This window comes from Xenia sp. Carnegie-2017, unplaced genomic scaffold, assembly GCF_021976095.1.
Source record: "Xenia sp. Carnegie-2017 unplaced genomic scaffold, XeniaSp_v1 HiC_scaffold_6, whole genome shotgun sequence".
Classification (NCBI taxonomy): Eukaryota; Metazoa; Cnidaria; class Anthozoa; order Malacalcyonacea; family Xeniidae; genus Xenia; species Xenia sp. Carnegie-2017.
In genome coordinates this window covers 17,300,487-17,314,431 of record NW_025813526.1, presented here as the reverse complement: position 1 = coordinate 17,314,431, position 13,945 = coordinate 17,300,487, and the positions used below count along the sequence as shown (strand labels likewise).

The 13,945-nt window shown below is 32.0% G+C and overlaps 1 protein-coding gene and 1 long non-coding RNA gene across 3 annotated transcripts; one reads left to right on the top strand and one right to left on the bottom strand.

Moving 5' to 3' along the window:
* Positions 1–3,105: 3,105 nt before the first annotated feature.
* Positions 3,106–12,796, bottom strand: LOC124457729 (solute carrier family 15 member 4-like). 2 transcript variants are annotated; one of them, XM_047007915.1, is made up of 5 exons: positions 12,603–12,796; positions 9,524–9,737; positions 7,376–8,082; positions 4,332–4,683; positions 3,106–3,823 (listed from the first exon to the last, which is right to left on the bottom strand). In XM_047007915.1, exons 1-5 carry the CDS (start codon positions 12,753–12,755, stop codon positions 3,411–3,413), a joined length of 1,839 nt encoding a protein of 612 aa, XP_046863871.1. In that variant the 5' UTR covers positions 12,756–12,796; the 3' UTR covers positions 3,106–3,410. The 2 variants fall into 2 exon arrangements, with proteins under 2 accessions (XP_046863871.1, XP_046863873.1); XM_047007917.1 differs by having other exon boundaries at positions 7,376–8,079.
* LOC124457731 lies at positions 8,451–8,980 on the top strand. The gene is made up of 2 exons (XR_006952756.1): positions 8,451–8,510; positions 8,627–8,980. It is a non-coding gene; the product is annotated as an uncharacterized LOC124457731 (long non-coding RNA).
* Positions 12,797–13,945: the final 1,149 nt, after the last annotated feature.

The following is a 13,945-nucleotide window of genomic DNA, read 5'->3' as shown; positions in this document are numbered from 1 at the left end:
TGAAATGTCAGGTGATAAAAAAGTCTGGTGATAAAATCGTGTTAATCACAAGATACATTAATTTTCGCAAAAAAAAATGCGTTGATGACTCTTTATTTAATTTGAAAAACTGAAGTTAGTAAGAGAAAAATTACTTCACGAGTAGCTAACTAGACTGCATCGCAGACTGTTTATATTTATATAGAGTGTTGGCACCTACGTCACTACTACGTCACAAAATTTGACTGTCCGCCATTATGGGGAAATGAAGAGTAGTGCAGTAATACAATTTACTATTATGTCGACCAACTTTTTTCTCAATTTAATGCACCATTGCATGGTTCTAAACCATTCAAACGACAGGGTCTGAGCAAAAGAACCTTTCCTTTTTTTAAATGCACAACATCATAAGGAAATAGGACAAAGAAACGGAGATTTTGTAATCAGAAAGTATGCTAAGTAAAGTGGCGACTTGCGAATGCGAACGATCATTGACGAGATTTAAGCCGTAACGCACTATTCTCTCGAAAACGATCGTGTTTTAAGGGAAAATTTACACTCTGGTATTGGTACTTCTTTTGACCGGGAAAGAAAAGGATCGTCTATTGTAATCATTAAATACATTCGCGAAAACGGTTCGCAAACTTACTGTTGTTCAGCTATGTCAAGATTGGCGAGAGATAAAATGTGTATGATGAATGTAACGATTGATGAAATTTTGCCGAAAATTGTCACAGCCCAACGAACCTGGCTTCAATGTGCTAAGGGCAGTTTGCTTTGTGAGTGAAGTTTGACAAATAAGAAGATCTATTGCACTATTGGGTTTAGAAACTTTTGCTAAACAATATATGGCTCATGCTGACAGTAAGAAAAAGTTCAACCTGATTCTGTTGATGAAGACAAGACAAGAATTATAGCTACTGTTAGGATGCACATTTTGTGTGAAATACATACAAATCATTTTTAGCTGGTTTTCGTCAACAACAATAAAACATAACACGTGTCAATATGATAGAGAAGAAAAATAATTAAATACTTTGCGATTAATTCCAATGTGCCACGCCTTTACTTTTAAAGATTAGTTTTTGACATTTCACAACATAAATAACACATGTGGAATTGTTGAAAAAGTAATGTATTTAAAATATTTTAAGAAAGTAAGCTTTTATGATCGTTTGAAAAATACAGTCACAAATCTTTTTTAACGGAATAAACAAGATGTCTTGGCCTTCGATATGTATATTTTACTAACGTATGTCTGACATGTTTTTCTTTATTACACAATGTTTTACATCCGTACCGACTATGCAATATCGACATGCTTTTTTTCTTCCTTGCACTCCCCAAGGTTGACATAACGAAATGTTGTCAACAAACAAAACAAAAAAAAACAAAACTATTTTTAGCTAAGAATGTACGGATGTTTAGAACTTGTTTGTATTCTGCAATCTTCGCAACTGTTCGGTTATTCCCGCGCTGCGTTGTGTTCGATCAGTTGGACGAAGCACTTGTTCTTCTAGACCGTTCTTATCGCTCTCTACTCTTTCATTACTGTCTTCTTCCTGATGAAAGTCAATTGGAATAAGTTGCGTGATAGAAGTGTCGGTTTTCAAAATCTGCTATTGGCATAAAAAATTAAACTCGCTGATAAAAACAATTGCTCAGAAGGTTTTTGATGCTGAAAATTCTCTTGGTGTTGTTGAAAACCCACTCTTGCTTTGAGAACTCTTCTAAATACACTTTCCTTTCTCGTTGAACAATTTATATGGCTTTTAAAGTAAATTGGAAAATTTATGTTTCACTTCATAAAAGAAAACATATTGCAAAAAAATGTTAAAAGTAAAATTCTGTTATCTACAAACTTTGCCTTGTCTCAATAATAAAATTTATACTCCTGCTTTGATAGCTTTCTTCTGAATACACTTTGCTTAGTCGATAAGCAATTTACATTCCTTTTAAATCCATTTTAAAAATTAACATTTGACTTTGCAAAAAAATACATTGCGTGCAAAGCTTTTGGTCAAAGTATATCATAAAAAGCTGTCAACTGAGGCAGTAAATCAAATTGCTGAAAATCAAATAGATTCGCTTCGCATGTAAAGGTAGAGCTACTAAACAAAATCCTCGTTCCATTTAATTTGGGATAGTTATCTAACCGTTCAATTCTCATTTCAAACATTCATCATTTTGCAAGAAAAGAGGATCAGTTTTGTAATTCATATTTAGGTGACATAACTATTCCAAGGAAATACAGCAAATATATGTGTAATATCCTTAATGGACTATATGAAGGGTAACGGAAATTTCATAGAAACAAGGTATTGCAAGAAACAGTTAAAATAAAACGTTTTAAAGGCGAGAAAATTAAATTATTTCATTATGTGGCAATCGTCTTTCCCAGCACAATGGCGCACTTTGATTGTATAAGAAGCATTTATGCTGGTCCATTACTTTCCATAATGGACTACGGTGCAAAACGTCTGAATTTTCAGTCAAATGTAAACAAACTTCGTAAAGCAAAACAGACAGAAAAAAAACAAGAATGGCATTTACGAATGCAATTCAAAGGAAAAACACTCCAAAAACTGTTTAACTCTCCTGACGATAAAATATAAAACGATTTATTTTGTACTAACGAAAAGTAGAAGCCACTAGCCAAAATGGCAAGGTCAATTAATGCCAGACGTATAATAATTCTTTTAATAACCACTCTTTGTCGGTATTTACTAAGAAATATTAGACCTCCGTCTATTTGTACTAATCTCATCCTAAGGGCTCGGTCTGTACAAAAAAAACCTGTAGAAAAACACCTCGGTCCAACGTTTTTGCCGTAAAGACCTTGTGCTTGGTTATTAAGAGCTTAGTATAACACTTAGTGCATCAACAAGGCATTATACAGGCACTTCTGTAAATGTACATTGCTCTGTAATTAGAGATTACTATGGAGAAGTTCTCTCTAGTAAAAACCTTTTCAGCATTAATAACAACAAATAATGGAATATACTAATTCAAACAAAAAATGTTTTTAAAATAATTTAGCTACCACTTTTTTAGTTTTTTTTAAACGAACTTCGAAAAATCTCACAAGTAGGAAAAAAGCTTTAAAAAAACAATCATCCAACACAATTCGAAGCATTTTTAAAAATGTTTAAATTACATTACTAAATTACAAATTGGAAAATTAAAGGTCTTTATAGATATATTCAAAAATAATTAAAGTATATTGCACTGTGTTTAATTCAATTATGAGACAAACTTTGTGAAATATACGTACACTGAACGCTCAAGAATTTTATATAGAATACACTAGTTAAGATCATATTAAAAATAATCTCCCATTAGTTGTTTCAATTATTTGTTCCCATAGAAAAACATAAACTCTTAGTTTCTTATCGCCTTTTTTCCTTACATCAATGTCTTTTAAACTACGTTTAATAAGCTGTGCTAATTCGCAATGTTGGATCATGATCATTCCAAGAGGTAGCATCCCAATCAATTGAACTACTTGAAGCATCCTCACCATCCCCTTCAGCTTCAGCTAGAGCAAGTTGTCTTTGTTCTTCCCTCTTTTCTTTATAACGCTTTGTGACGTAAACGTAAATTAGTAGATGCACAAATATGAAAGCTGGGGTTGGAATTAAGAAATATGTTTGCAAATTTCTCTTGTATTTTATCTCACCATTACTACAAATTTCCATGTCGATCTTAAGAACATGTACGTACGAATCTATTATCACAATATAGATTTGTAGGAGATAAAAGCAAATTCCTCCGACAACATAAAAGAGGATCAGAAGCAAGCCATGAAAACAAGGGGGTGCTTCTTCAATTATCAAAGAAAACGCTGTAAAAAAGAGGTAATGATTGAGTATAGTTAACCAATTGATGCATAAAGGTACAAGATAGTTTGCTTACTCATTTATTGGTTAAAATTCCTGCATTGTAATTCAAAGGTTAAATTGGTTTAGAAAATTACGTAACTATAGACTATGAAACGAATAAAACACTTTAAAACCTCAATTAAATACTAGTTGGAAAAATAATAGAATTGTTGTCTTAATATTCCATGGGCAAGAATAAATAAATCATTAATATGTATACATAAATCATCTCCTTCACTATATGCTCTTTTTTTATAAGAAGACCTCACATTCTTTTTGATTTTATTGCGTTTAGTCTTTGCTGTATTGTAAAAACATGCCAATATAGCTGCGACAAAACTAACACTATTTAAATATAAAAGCTATCTCTTCAGAAATAATTGACAAAAAAATAAATATCGCTTATTTGATTATTCTGTCTAAAAATGAAATATCGTCTAATCAATAAAAATTATTGCCTATAACACTTACCACTGAAATGAATTATAACATTGCATAACCAGTAGAATACTTGGCAAGGTGTTTGATAGAGTAGCGAAAATGACGACGTATAATTGCCTAGACTGCTGGTTGAATTGTTACTAACAAAGTGTTCGACTTCCTTTACAAGATACATTTCAAAAACACCTCCATAAATTGTCGCAATCAATAAAGACAATGATCCAAGACAAAACAATTTTAAAATATCACAGGGTTTAAACCACCAGTACGCAACAGCAAGTATTGTCACAGCTGTCAGCAAAGCAATGCTTTCCACCAAGTAAAAATTCAGATTGAAGTTTCTCTTGAGATGATTTGACTGGTGAATTGTTAGAAATTCAATCTAAATTAAAAAAAGTATTTTACTGAAACAACAAGAAGTCGTAATTAGGAAGCAGCAAATTACTAACTTAATAAAAAAATATTTAAAGAAACTTGAAAGTATAGTTATAGTTTTATGAAACATGTGAAATTTTTTTCCATTAGCGTTAAGAGAAAATTGCAGCGATGTAATGCAGTGAAGGAAAAAATATTCATTGTATGAGCACCAAAAGTTCGATCGTATTGTAAACTTATAAATTATCTAAATTACAAAAGAGCTCTAACAACTTGGCTATCTAAAATTTTTGCAACCCAAATAATTTTTAACTTTTAATTCCCTTAAACCAGACTTTCCTAAATATTTGCAATTTTATTCTCAAAACGGTGAACCTTGCAAGCGGTAATTGATGTGATTGAAACCAGAAATTGAGGATGTTAAGGCCTCGTCAAGATTATGTTGCCGATCTATTACAGAAGTTTGTTTGCAGCGAAGAGCTTTCAGATCATAATTACTTTTCAAGAAAAGGATTACGATTCAAAGAGGATATCTGAATTATATTAAAACAGTTAAAACAAGCATGCGCTAACATTACGATTACATTGGTAGACAATGCGCTTGCGCAGTTAGGAATACTGATACATTGCTAAAGATGGAAAATGTTCGCCTTTTTATTAGTCTAAGGCGAACATATTTCATCTTTAGCAATGTAATCAGTCTAAGGCGAATTTTCATTTCAATTAATTGCAAATTATTTTATTTTAAAGTATTGAAATACATTTCTGAGACAGCCAAGACAGCAGTTGTAAAACTATGAAACGCGTACATGAGATATCCTTTAGCTACAAGCTAATAATCACAAAATATATGACCACAAAATAGATTGACAAGCATAATTCAATATATATTAAAAACAAAATTTGCTAATTTGCAAATTATCAAGCAATGAGAATTTGCTTGTTCGAAAAACTTTTACTGACTATATATTTAATAAAACTCGTAATCTATAGCAACACCTGTTTTTTTGTTGTCTAGCAACTTATATTTGCCAAAGATAGAAAGTGTTACACTACCCACAACAAGTAATAATATGCTCTTTTATATAATACATGACACGTGACTTGGCTTTCGAGGCAAGCGTTGGCTACATCGTTTAATTTGCAAGAAATATGATTTCACACCAATTTAATAACATATTGATAGCATTTTCTGCTGTGAACTTTTTTTTTACAATTTCTATGTATGAACAAACTGTCTCCATATATCTTATAAGGATACAAAGAGTTTCCTTATAAGATATATGGAAGATTTACTTCGAAAACAATTGACATCACTGAGCGGGAAGTAGAATTGTGCTTCGATAAAGAGGACACATCCGAGCTTCCTGAAGCACTTGGAATACTGCAGAGTTACCAATGCCCTCAAGGGTCTAAGGCAGATAGTATCGAAGGATTATGCACTGTTTTGAAATGTATTTCTTATCCATGCAGATACACAGACATCATACCATCATTTGGCTGAGCTGTAACAGAATTGAGCATGATAACAAACATTGTATTTGATTATGTTTTTTTATCATCATTGCCACCAACTCTGTCAGTGGAATGACTTTACTTTCAGTCCTCAAAATCATAAGGAGTATGCTAAGTCAATTTACATAAAACAAGGTGCCCTTAGCAATTGTTTGGGGTTTCTTGATGGTGAATATCGAGCAATTTATCTTCCATAAAAATGCAAAGAGATGTGTACAATGGCCATAAACGTGTAAATGCACTACAATTTTATGCTTGCACAATCTGGTATACTGGGTACATCAACTTCAAATACATTACTTTACAAATGAAGGATTACCTTGCAGAGATGTCAAGGTGTGTTGATCTACGGCTTAAACAAAATTGTTTTCCCTAATTTCTGAAAGGCTACCCATTTAAGAAGAACATTTTCTACAAACTAAAAATGTGTTCCTATACATGCTGATAAGCCTTGAAATTGTCAAAACTGCCAAATACTTTTCCTGATCACTGGCTAACTTTTTTTGTGATCATTATAGTTTAAAAACTAAACTATTTCCGATTTACATTTTACTAGTTTTGATTGTATAAAAAGCTATTTATCATAGCCAGTAATTACAAAGCATGACACATGAGCCAATTTTAACATCTTCAGACATGAATTTTGGATTATGTATACTTGTCCTCTCGTGTAATTATAAATACAATACATCTTCTAACTTCTACATAGCACAGCTTGAACGGACTTACAGAAGATAATAGCCTAGTGAAATGCTTAACAGTCAGTAATAATATTAAGCTGTCTTAATTGAACATTTTAACTCTGAGAATCTTTGTTTAATCTTCAAAAGAAAAAATTTTTAAATTACAGCATTATTGTAAAGCAAATTTTATTTTTCTAGGCATGCTAATGAGCCTTAACATTTTGCAAAACATTCAAGTATTGCTCATTTTACAGTTTGTTTTTTTTTTATAAAACTTTACCAAAATGTGTTGTTTTTACGCACAAACTATGAACCCACAAAAACATTTTCGATTGCTATTTGCTTTTCGGTATTGTTGACGCATTCCTGCAAAACGAATTATGCATGTTGCAGTTTGTAGAACTTAAGAAAATTAACTTGACATATGAAAGAAATTATATGGTAAAAATATACTATAAATATGCAAACAAAAACGTTAAATTCATATGACACACAACTTACCCAAGAATAAAAGATAAACTGTCCTGCCATAACTGCAACAACTGGGAGCAGTATAAAAAGCCGTTTTAAATCTTCAACTTCCCATGTGCTGAATGATCCACCATATAAAAATTTTGCCCGATCTAACCAATGGCATCTGGAACTTGGCAGGCGACGTTGGCGTGTTTTAATAATTTCCTTTAACATTTTGAAATTTGCTGAAATAGTCCCAATATATGGTGGTTGAATGATAAAATGGCTTTTTCCACAAAGAAAAACTACTATGATTAGCAAGGCTAATAATGTTTGAGAATAGATCGTCGTCTTAATCGTTTTAACGAAATTACAAATTACACCAGATAATCCATAAGCAGCCCTTCCAAAGCAAATCGCTATGAAGCAAATTATCTGCCTTGATATTTTCTCTTTCTGTGATATTTGTTGAGAAATAAATATCCAAAGAGTGATATACACCATATAGTAAGTACACATGTCAAGTGTTATTCCACTTCCCAAAAGAACAATTCCAAAAGTTGACTGGTAAAACTTGGACCAAGATGAAAAAAAAGTGTGCTTATGCGCTTTTTCAAATTCATTTGCGTAAGACAGAACGTTATGAATCAACGTCGAAATAAGATTAAAAATTAGTCCATAAGATATCCATTTATAGCAGCCATATTTGTATTTTCCCAGACTTGCAAATATTGCCCCAATAACCAATGTACCTACTTAAAAAAAAGTCAAATTAAATAGTTATGTTTTGATATTGTGAGTGTTTAAATATTTTAAAACTTCAGCTCCAACATTACAAGTCCAATCTTTATGGCAAGGGTGATATGTTTTAATTAAGAAATAAATGATGTTCACTGTGCTTCCACAGGCTTATGCAAACCAAGAAGACTTTTCGGAGAACTCGGGAGCAGATATGTGCAAGCCTAAAACCGATGGTCGAGGGGTTGCACCTTCTTTCGAGCTCCTTTTTTGAGTTCCTGTTTTTCAGCTTTGTGCTTTTGAGTTCTGTTTCCTTGTGTTGCAAGAAGTAAGGAAAACTATGTTTAGATAATGATTTTATTTTCTCAGGATAAATCCTCCCAAGCATTGAAGGAAGCTAAAAATATAGCAGGTGCATCTTTTCACAACAACAGCTTTCCAACATGTGAGTAAAGTCAATCTTGTATGCAGTACAAGATTTTTTCTTAATTAGTCTACGCTTTTTGTAATACTGGTGGCTACCATGTATAACTGTGTTCTTTTAATTATTCCCACTTGTAGAAGATAGAGAAAAGGTGCATGCAGGAAAGGTAGATAGATGGATAAACTTGTAAAGTTTTTTCTATAAAGAAAAGTGTGTAACAATAAAAAAAGTCGAACGATTTACAAGACGACAGAAAGTTCTGCGCGAAGGTATAATTTGAAATGACATTTGGAACAAGACAAAATTAGAGCAAAAGAGAAAGTTTAAGCTCATCCAACAAAATTGGGTAAAACTTTAAATGTTTCAGTGAGAATTTTCTTATATGTCGCACTGCAAAGAATTTCAATGTATAGAGTACAGATCTTTCAACTTTTTTTTTGTATTTGAAAAAGCTTAAAGCAAAATAAAATTTTTAATTCTTCTTCTCGAAATCAATTCACTGATACGAGGTAGCTGCATGTTTAATGATATGGCAAAAACAATTTTTCTGTTATTTCACTTAAGAAAAAACATGTTTATTGTGTTGGCCCAGGCTTGTGCAAGCCGAGGAGAACTTTGGGAGAAGTCGAGAGCATATCAGTGCAAGTCCGAGATCAAAGGTCGAGGAATGCACCTGCCCGAGAGTTCTCCCAAACGTCTCCGAGGTTTGCATAAGGCAGAGCAAACACAAAAAATATCTTTTGTTTCTTTTATAATATAACAGCATTGCGAAAAAACTGAAACGTTTTAATAATCTTCCAATGTGTATTCATGATTAATTTGCAAATTCACTTTGATTGATTGAATGATTTGATTGATTGAGCTCAGATGACTAGGGTAATGCAAACAAAGCTTTAGACGAAAAAGTGCAAGCCTTTCATTTTGCTTATTTTACAATTCTCCTTGATAGAAGTTTCAAATCCACTATTGGTAGTCTTAGTCTCGTCTCATGTTTGTTCTACTATAATAAATAGAAGATTTCTTATGACAATTACCTTGAGTGAGCTTTGTGACAGGAAAAATGTCGTGTTCGGGAGATAAATACTGCCATAAAAAGGAGAATTTCATTTCCAACAAGACTAACGTTAGAAGTGCAAATATAATTCTTCTAATTGTTAATTTTCTCCATTGAAATCCACGAGCGTTTTCCAGAAGTGGCGTTATTTCACTAGTTCCAGAAATTTCACTTTGATTCGTGTTTTCCGTTATCTTAAAGAAATAATTTAATAACGGCATGAGAAAGTCTTTTTTTACCGTAACATTTCCATGTGATCTGCTAAAGTTATAAATGATAATTATATGAATGACCTCATGGAAAATGTGTTTAAAATCGGATGTCTTGGTAGTTGGCATTTCGAAATAAATTTCCCAACTTTTTGTGTTTTTATGTGCATGCTATATAAGGCTTGCACTCTTTCTACAAAAGAATTTGATTTGCCTGATACGGTTCCTACTTCTTTATCCAAACATATATAACTGGCATTCATTTTTGGCTTGTCAGATGTTGCGTTTAGGTTATTTATATGTACAAGGGCGTTTGTTTTCATCAAATGTACATAATATATGAGTATTTAATATTCCAAAGGCAAAATCTATAAAATTTCAGCAATAAAACATGCTGAAAACATGTGTGATATACGGTTGCAGAAGAAGTGCAACAGAAGGAAATATTTCAACAGTTTCATGAGACCGTTGGTAAGGAAGATAATTGTTTTCATCATGTAAATTATGAGTCTTCAATCTTTATTATTTTCTTTTACTATACTTGCATTGTGATTACATTTATTTGGTTAAAGTTTTTTACCACTACGTCATGCTTTAGTTGATGTTGGTCTCTGCACAATCATTTCTATTTTTACGTAAATGCATGTTACACTGTGTGAAACTTTTCGAGATGTGCATGTCTTGCATCAAACAAATCAACAAAATTCTCTTATGATGAATTGAGTTTAGGCAGCTTAGTCCCATGAATTGGATTAGGGTCTGTTCATATTATATTTCAGAAAATATTATGGGAAGTTAAGAACAGAGTTTTGCTGAACTCGAACTTGCCAACAATACTCAGCAACACTGTGGTATATATAGTATACAAAAATATTTTGAAATCAATCCCAAACTAGTTCTGCAACAATTGACAGATTAAAAACAATATAGATATTAAATATGTGTAAAGGTTTGCTGAATGCTGCTAGTTTGTATTAGGTCCTAGGTTATTACCCTTGGTGTTTCTGTAAATAAAGTATGCATTGTATCAGTAAACAATGCTCATAAATCAAAACTAAAATAAAAGAACTTATGATTCTGTTGCCATACACCAGCTAGAATCCTAGCAATTTTCTAGTAGAAAAGTTAAGACATTTAATGATAACATAGTCAAGAATCAAGATAAATCCAGCAGTTGATAAGTTGACATGCTGTAGCTCTAGAGTTAAACCAACATTTTGACGTGCCTTGTCGACTTTATCGATTTAGATAGTTGCATTAAACTGATTGCGAACAGTTAAGTCGTCCGTTTATGCGCGAAACTTAAATACGCTAATTATTAAAATATTCATAGAGCACAATATACATACTAAATTTATGTTAGGTGCTTAGATATTTTTGGTCTATCATACTACAAATTTTTACAATTGATCGGTACGTATTGTTCTTCAAAGGAAAAGTTTTTCCGAAACACCTTCTAACATGTTCTCATCTTGAAATTAATTTGTTTTAAAAAATTGTATTATTTTTGCGATATATCATCTTTTACTTATTGCATGATTATCATTCTTTAATTTCGTAAAAGCACTATTGCTAATGCGCATTTAATATAAAGGACAAGTTTTTTTTGAATTAACATGTTTCGACAGCTCATGATGCCATCTTCAGTATGAGTGAAATAATAAATGATACAAGGTTTATATAAAGGTAATATGATACATAAATTACAACAATAAAAAGGAAATTAATGGGGAGCGTCCGAGCGTATTATAAACTAAATATTGTATTAACTTTAAAAACTTGAACATTGAGGTCAGGGTTAGTTTTGTTAATGTGGAGTGCTTCTTTGATTTTAAGGGAGAATGAGATGTCGGCAGTGTCGATGATATATGAATTCAATTGCGCGGGATGTAATTCCCCATACATTGGCAAAACTTCGCGCCATTTATCCACCAGAATCAGGGAACATACCGCAACAGACAAAAACTCTCATATCTACCGACACCTTCTTCAATCTCACTCATGTAAAACCAACTATTCACCCTCTTGCTTCAAAATGCGCATTCTTTAATTGCACAATATCATACACATGAATACTATAAAATTCCTTTTTATGCGTGATTTCATTATATTTAAAGATCATGTTTACTTTAGTTTATATTTAACTTCAATATTACAGAGAAACAGAGCGTATACTATCGGAATCAATTTTCATCGTGTTTCTCCCTTAATATATTTTGTTATAGTACGAACTCGTGCATTAAAAATATGACAGCATCGTAAACTCGTGATAATTTTTATTACAATTATGTTTGAGAAATGGAATCATATCCCCAGTTAATTGCGAATTGTCACCAATTGGCTGGTAAGAATTGCAGACTTTCTTCGAGTAATCAGTGACATTTTCTCTTTTTAACATGTTTAATATATACTACGGATGCATTTATTGATTCGCTGCGCAATAACGCATTTGTGTTGCAATAAGCGTATCCATATATTTAAAGTTGCATTGTTACTTGTATATTTCTCAATACTTCATGAAAAATTCCGATTTCAGACTTCGATTATTATACTTACATTTAAGATATAAAGTCAAACATGACAAGAAAGTTCAGTGATTTATCGAAATATAAATAGGACACACTAAATATATATTAACTGAATTCTGTTGGAGGTTATACGTTTATATAAAAGAAAATATTTTCGCTGTAATTACAAGTACAGAAACAACTATTTATACCTAGACACATTTAGAACATGTACATGTAAAAATTGCTAAAATGATGACATTTCTCCTTTGTTTATGTGATTTGAAAATATATTACGGTCTTCTGTAATATAATATTTAATAATAGAACAAAATGTACATACCACATTCCCAAAGTTAAATGGCACAAATGGTTCGGAATTCTCCTCTCTTTCAACATATTCAATCTGAAATGTTTTATATGGTTTACAACATTGTTCTATTGTCATTTCGTCAACCCAGTTTACATCAGAAGTGTTTTGCAATTGTGAAGACATATTGTCATATACATTTACCACAAGATGATCATCCTCTGACTGAATATCACATTCATGTGAGCATTCATGTGAGCATACAATGAATTATTGGTGAACTCAAATTTCTAGACAGTTTGCAGTAAATATAAAAGGTGTATTTAAGTTCTCAAAAAAATTAAAAAACATAAAGCAATTTACCATACATACATAAGACAGTTTGAATGAAACATTTCTGATGAAAGTGATCGAAAATCTGGTGATTTTTATTTTAGTTAACTACCTATCAAACTAGGGGAGTTGGCAAATGCGCTTGTGTGTAAAAGACAAGCCCTTAAAGCCCGCCGCACACTGGTGAACTTGCCGCGCGTACTTGTTATTCGTGACAAGTGTGATCAAGTACGTGAGAAGTACGCACGGCAAGTTTACCATTGTATGGCAGGCTTAAAATGCAGAGTCAGCAGACTTGTATAATTATTACCCCATAATTTATATACGAATGATCGAGAAATAACTTCTACGATACTTTACCTTTCAAGCATGTCTATGTAAAGCAAGTAAGAATTTTAAAATTAGCAAAGTTTCTGATATTGACAACCAATGACATCTTTATGAATGAAATGTAAATTTTTGCTTCCTGAGCACATGCTGCTCTTGTCACATGGGTCATTTCTCTTTCGGGCAGGTTTGTCATGAGTTGCCACATCTGCCAATACTACACCAAGTATTAATCAGTTAACTAAATCCCTTGTTCTAACGTCATAAGTATTAAATCTTCAACTTATCCCTGTTTTAAACATCACTCTCTCGTTTGGAGTTGATTTCATATTTTTTTTCTCTTTATTTAGAAATAGATCTTTTTCTTTTTATGAAAGCTGTCATGTTGCCTGATGAGAAGTTGCTGAGATGTTTCGTTTTATTAAATTTAAAAATACCAGTATTTTAGTTTTCAACACTTTTTTTTAGAAACACATATAGTTGTCGTTAAGCATGACAAATACGCTGCTTAGAGCAATATTTAAGTCTATTACCAAAACAAGTTTTTGTAAATTTGTTTCCAGAAAATTGTTAACGCACTGATAAACATGGGGCGCGAAGTGTTTCGTTATTAATTTCAATATTTATTAATCAACCAAACGTAATAGGTTGGTTATGTTAAATAACCAATTTGCCAAAACATGGTTATTTAACAAATAACCATATTTTGGACTAGC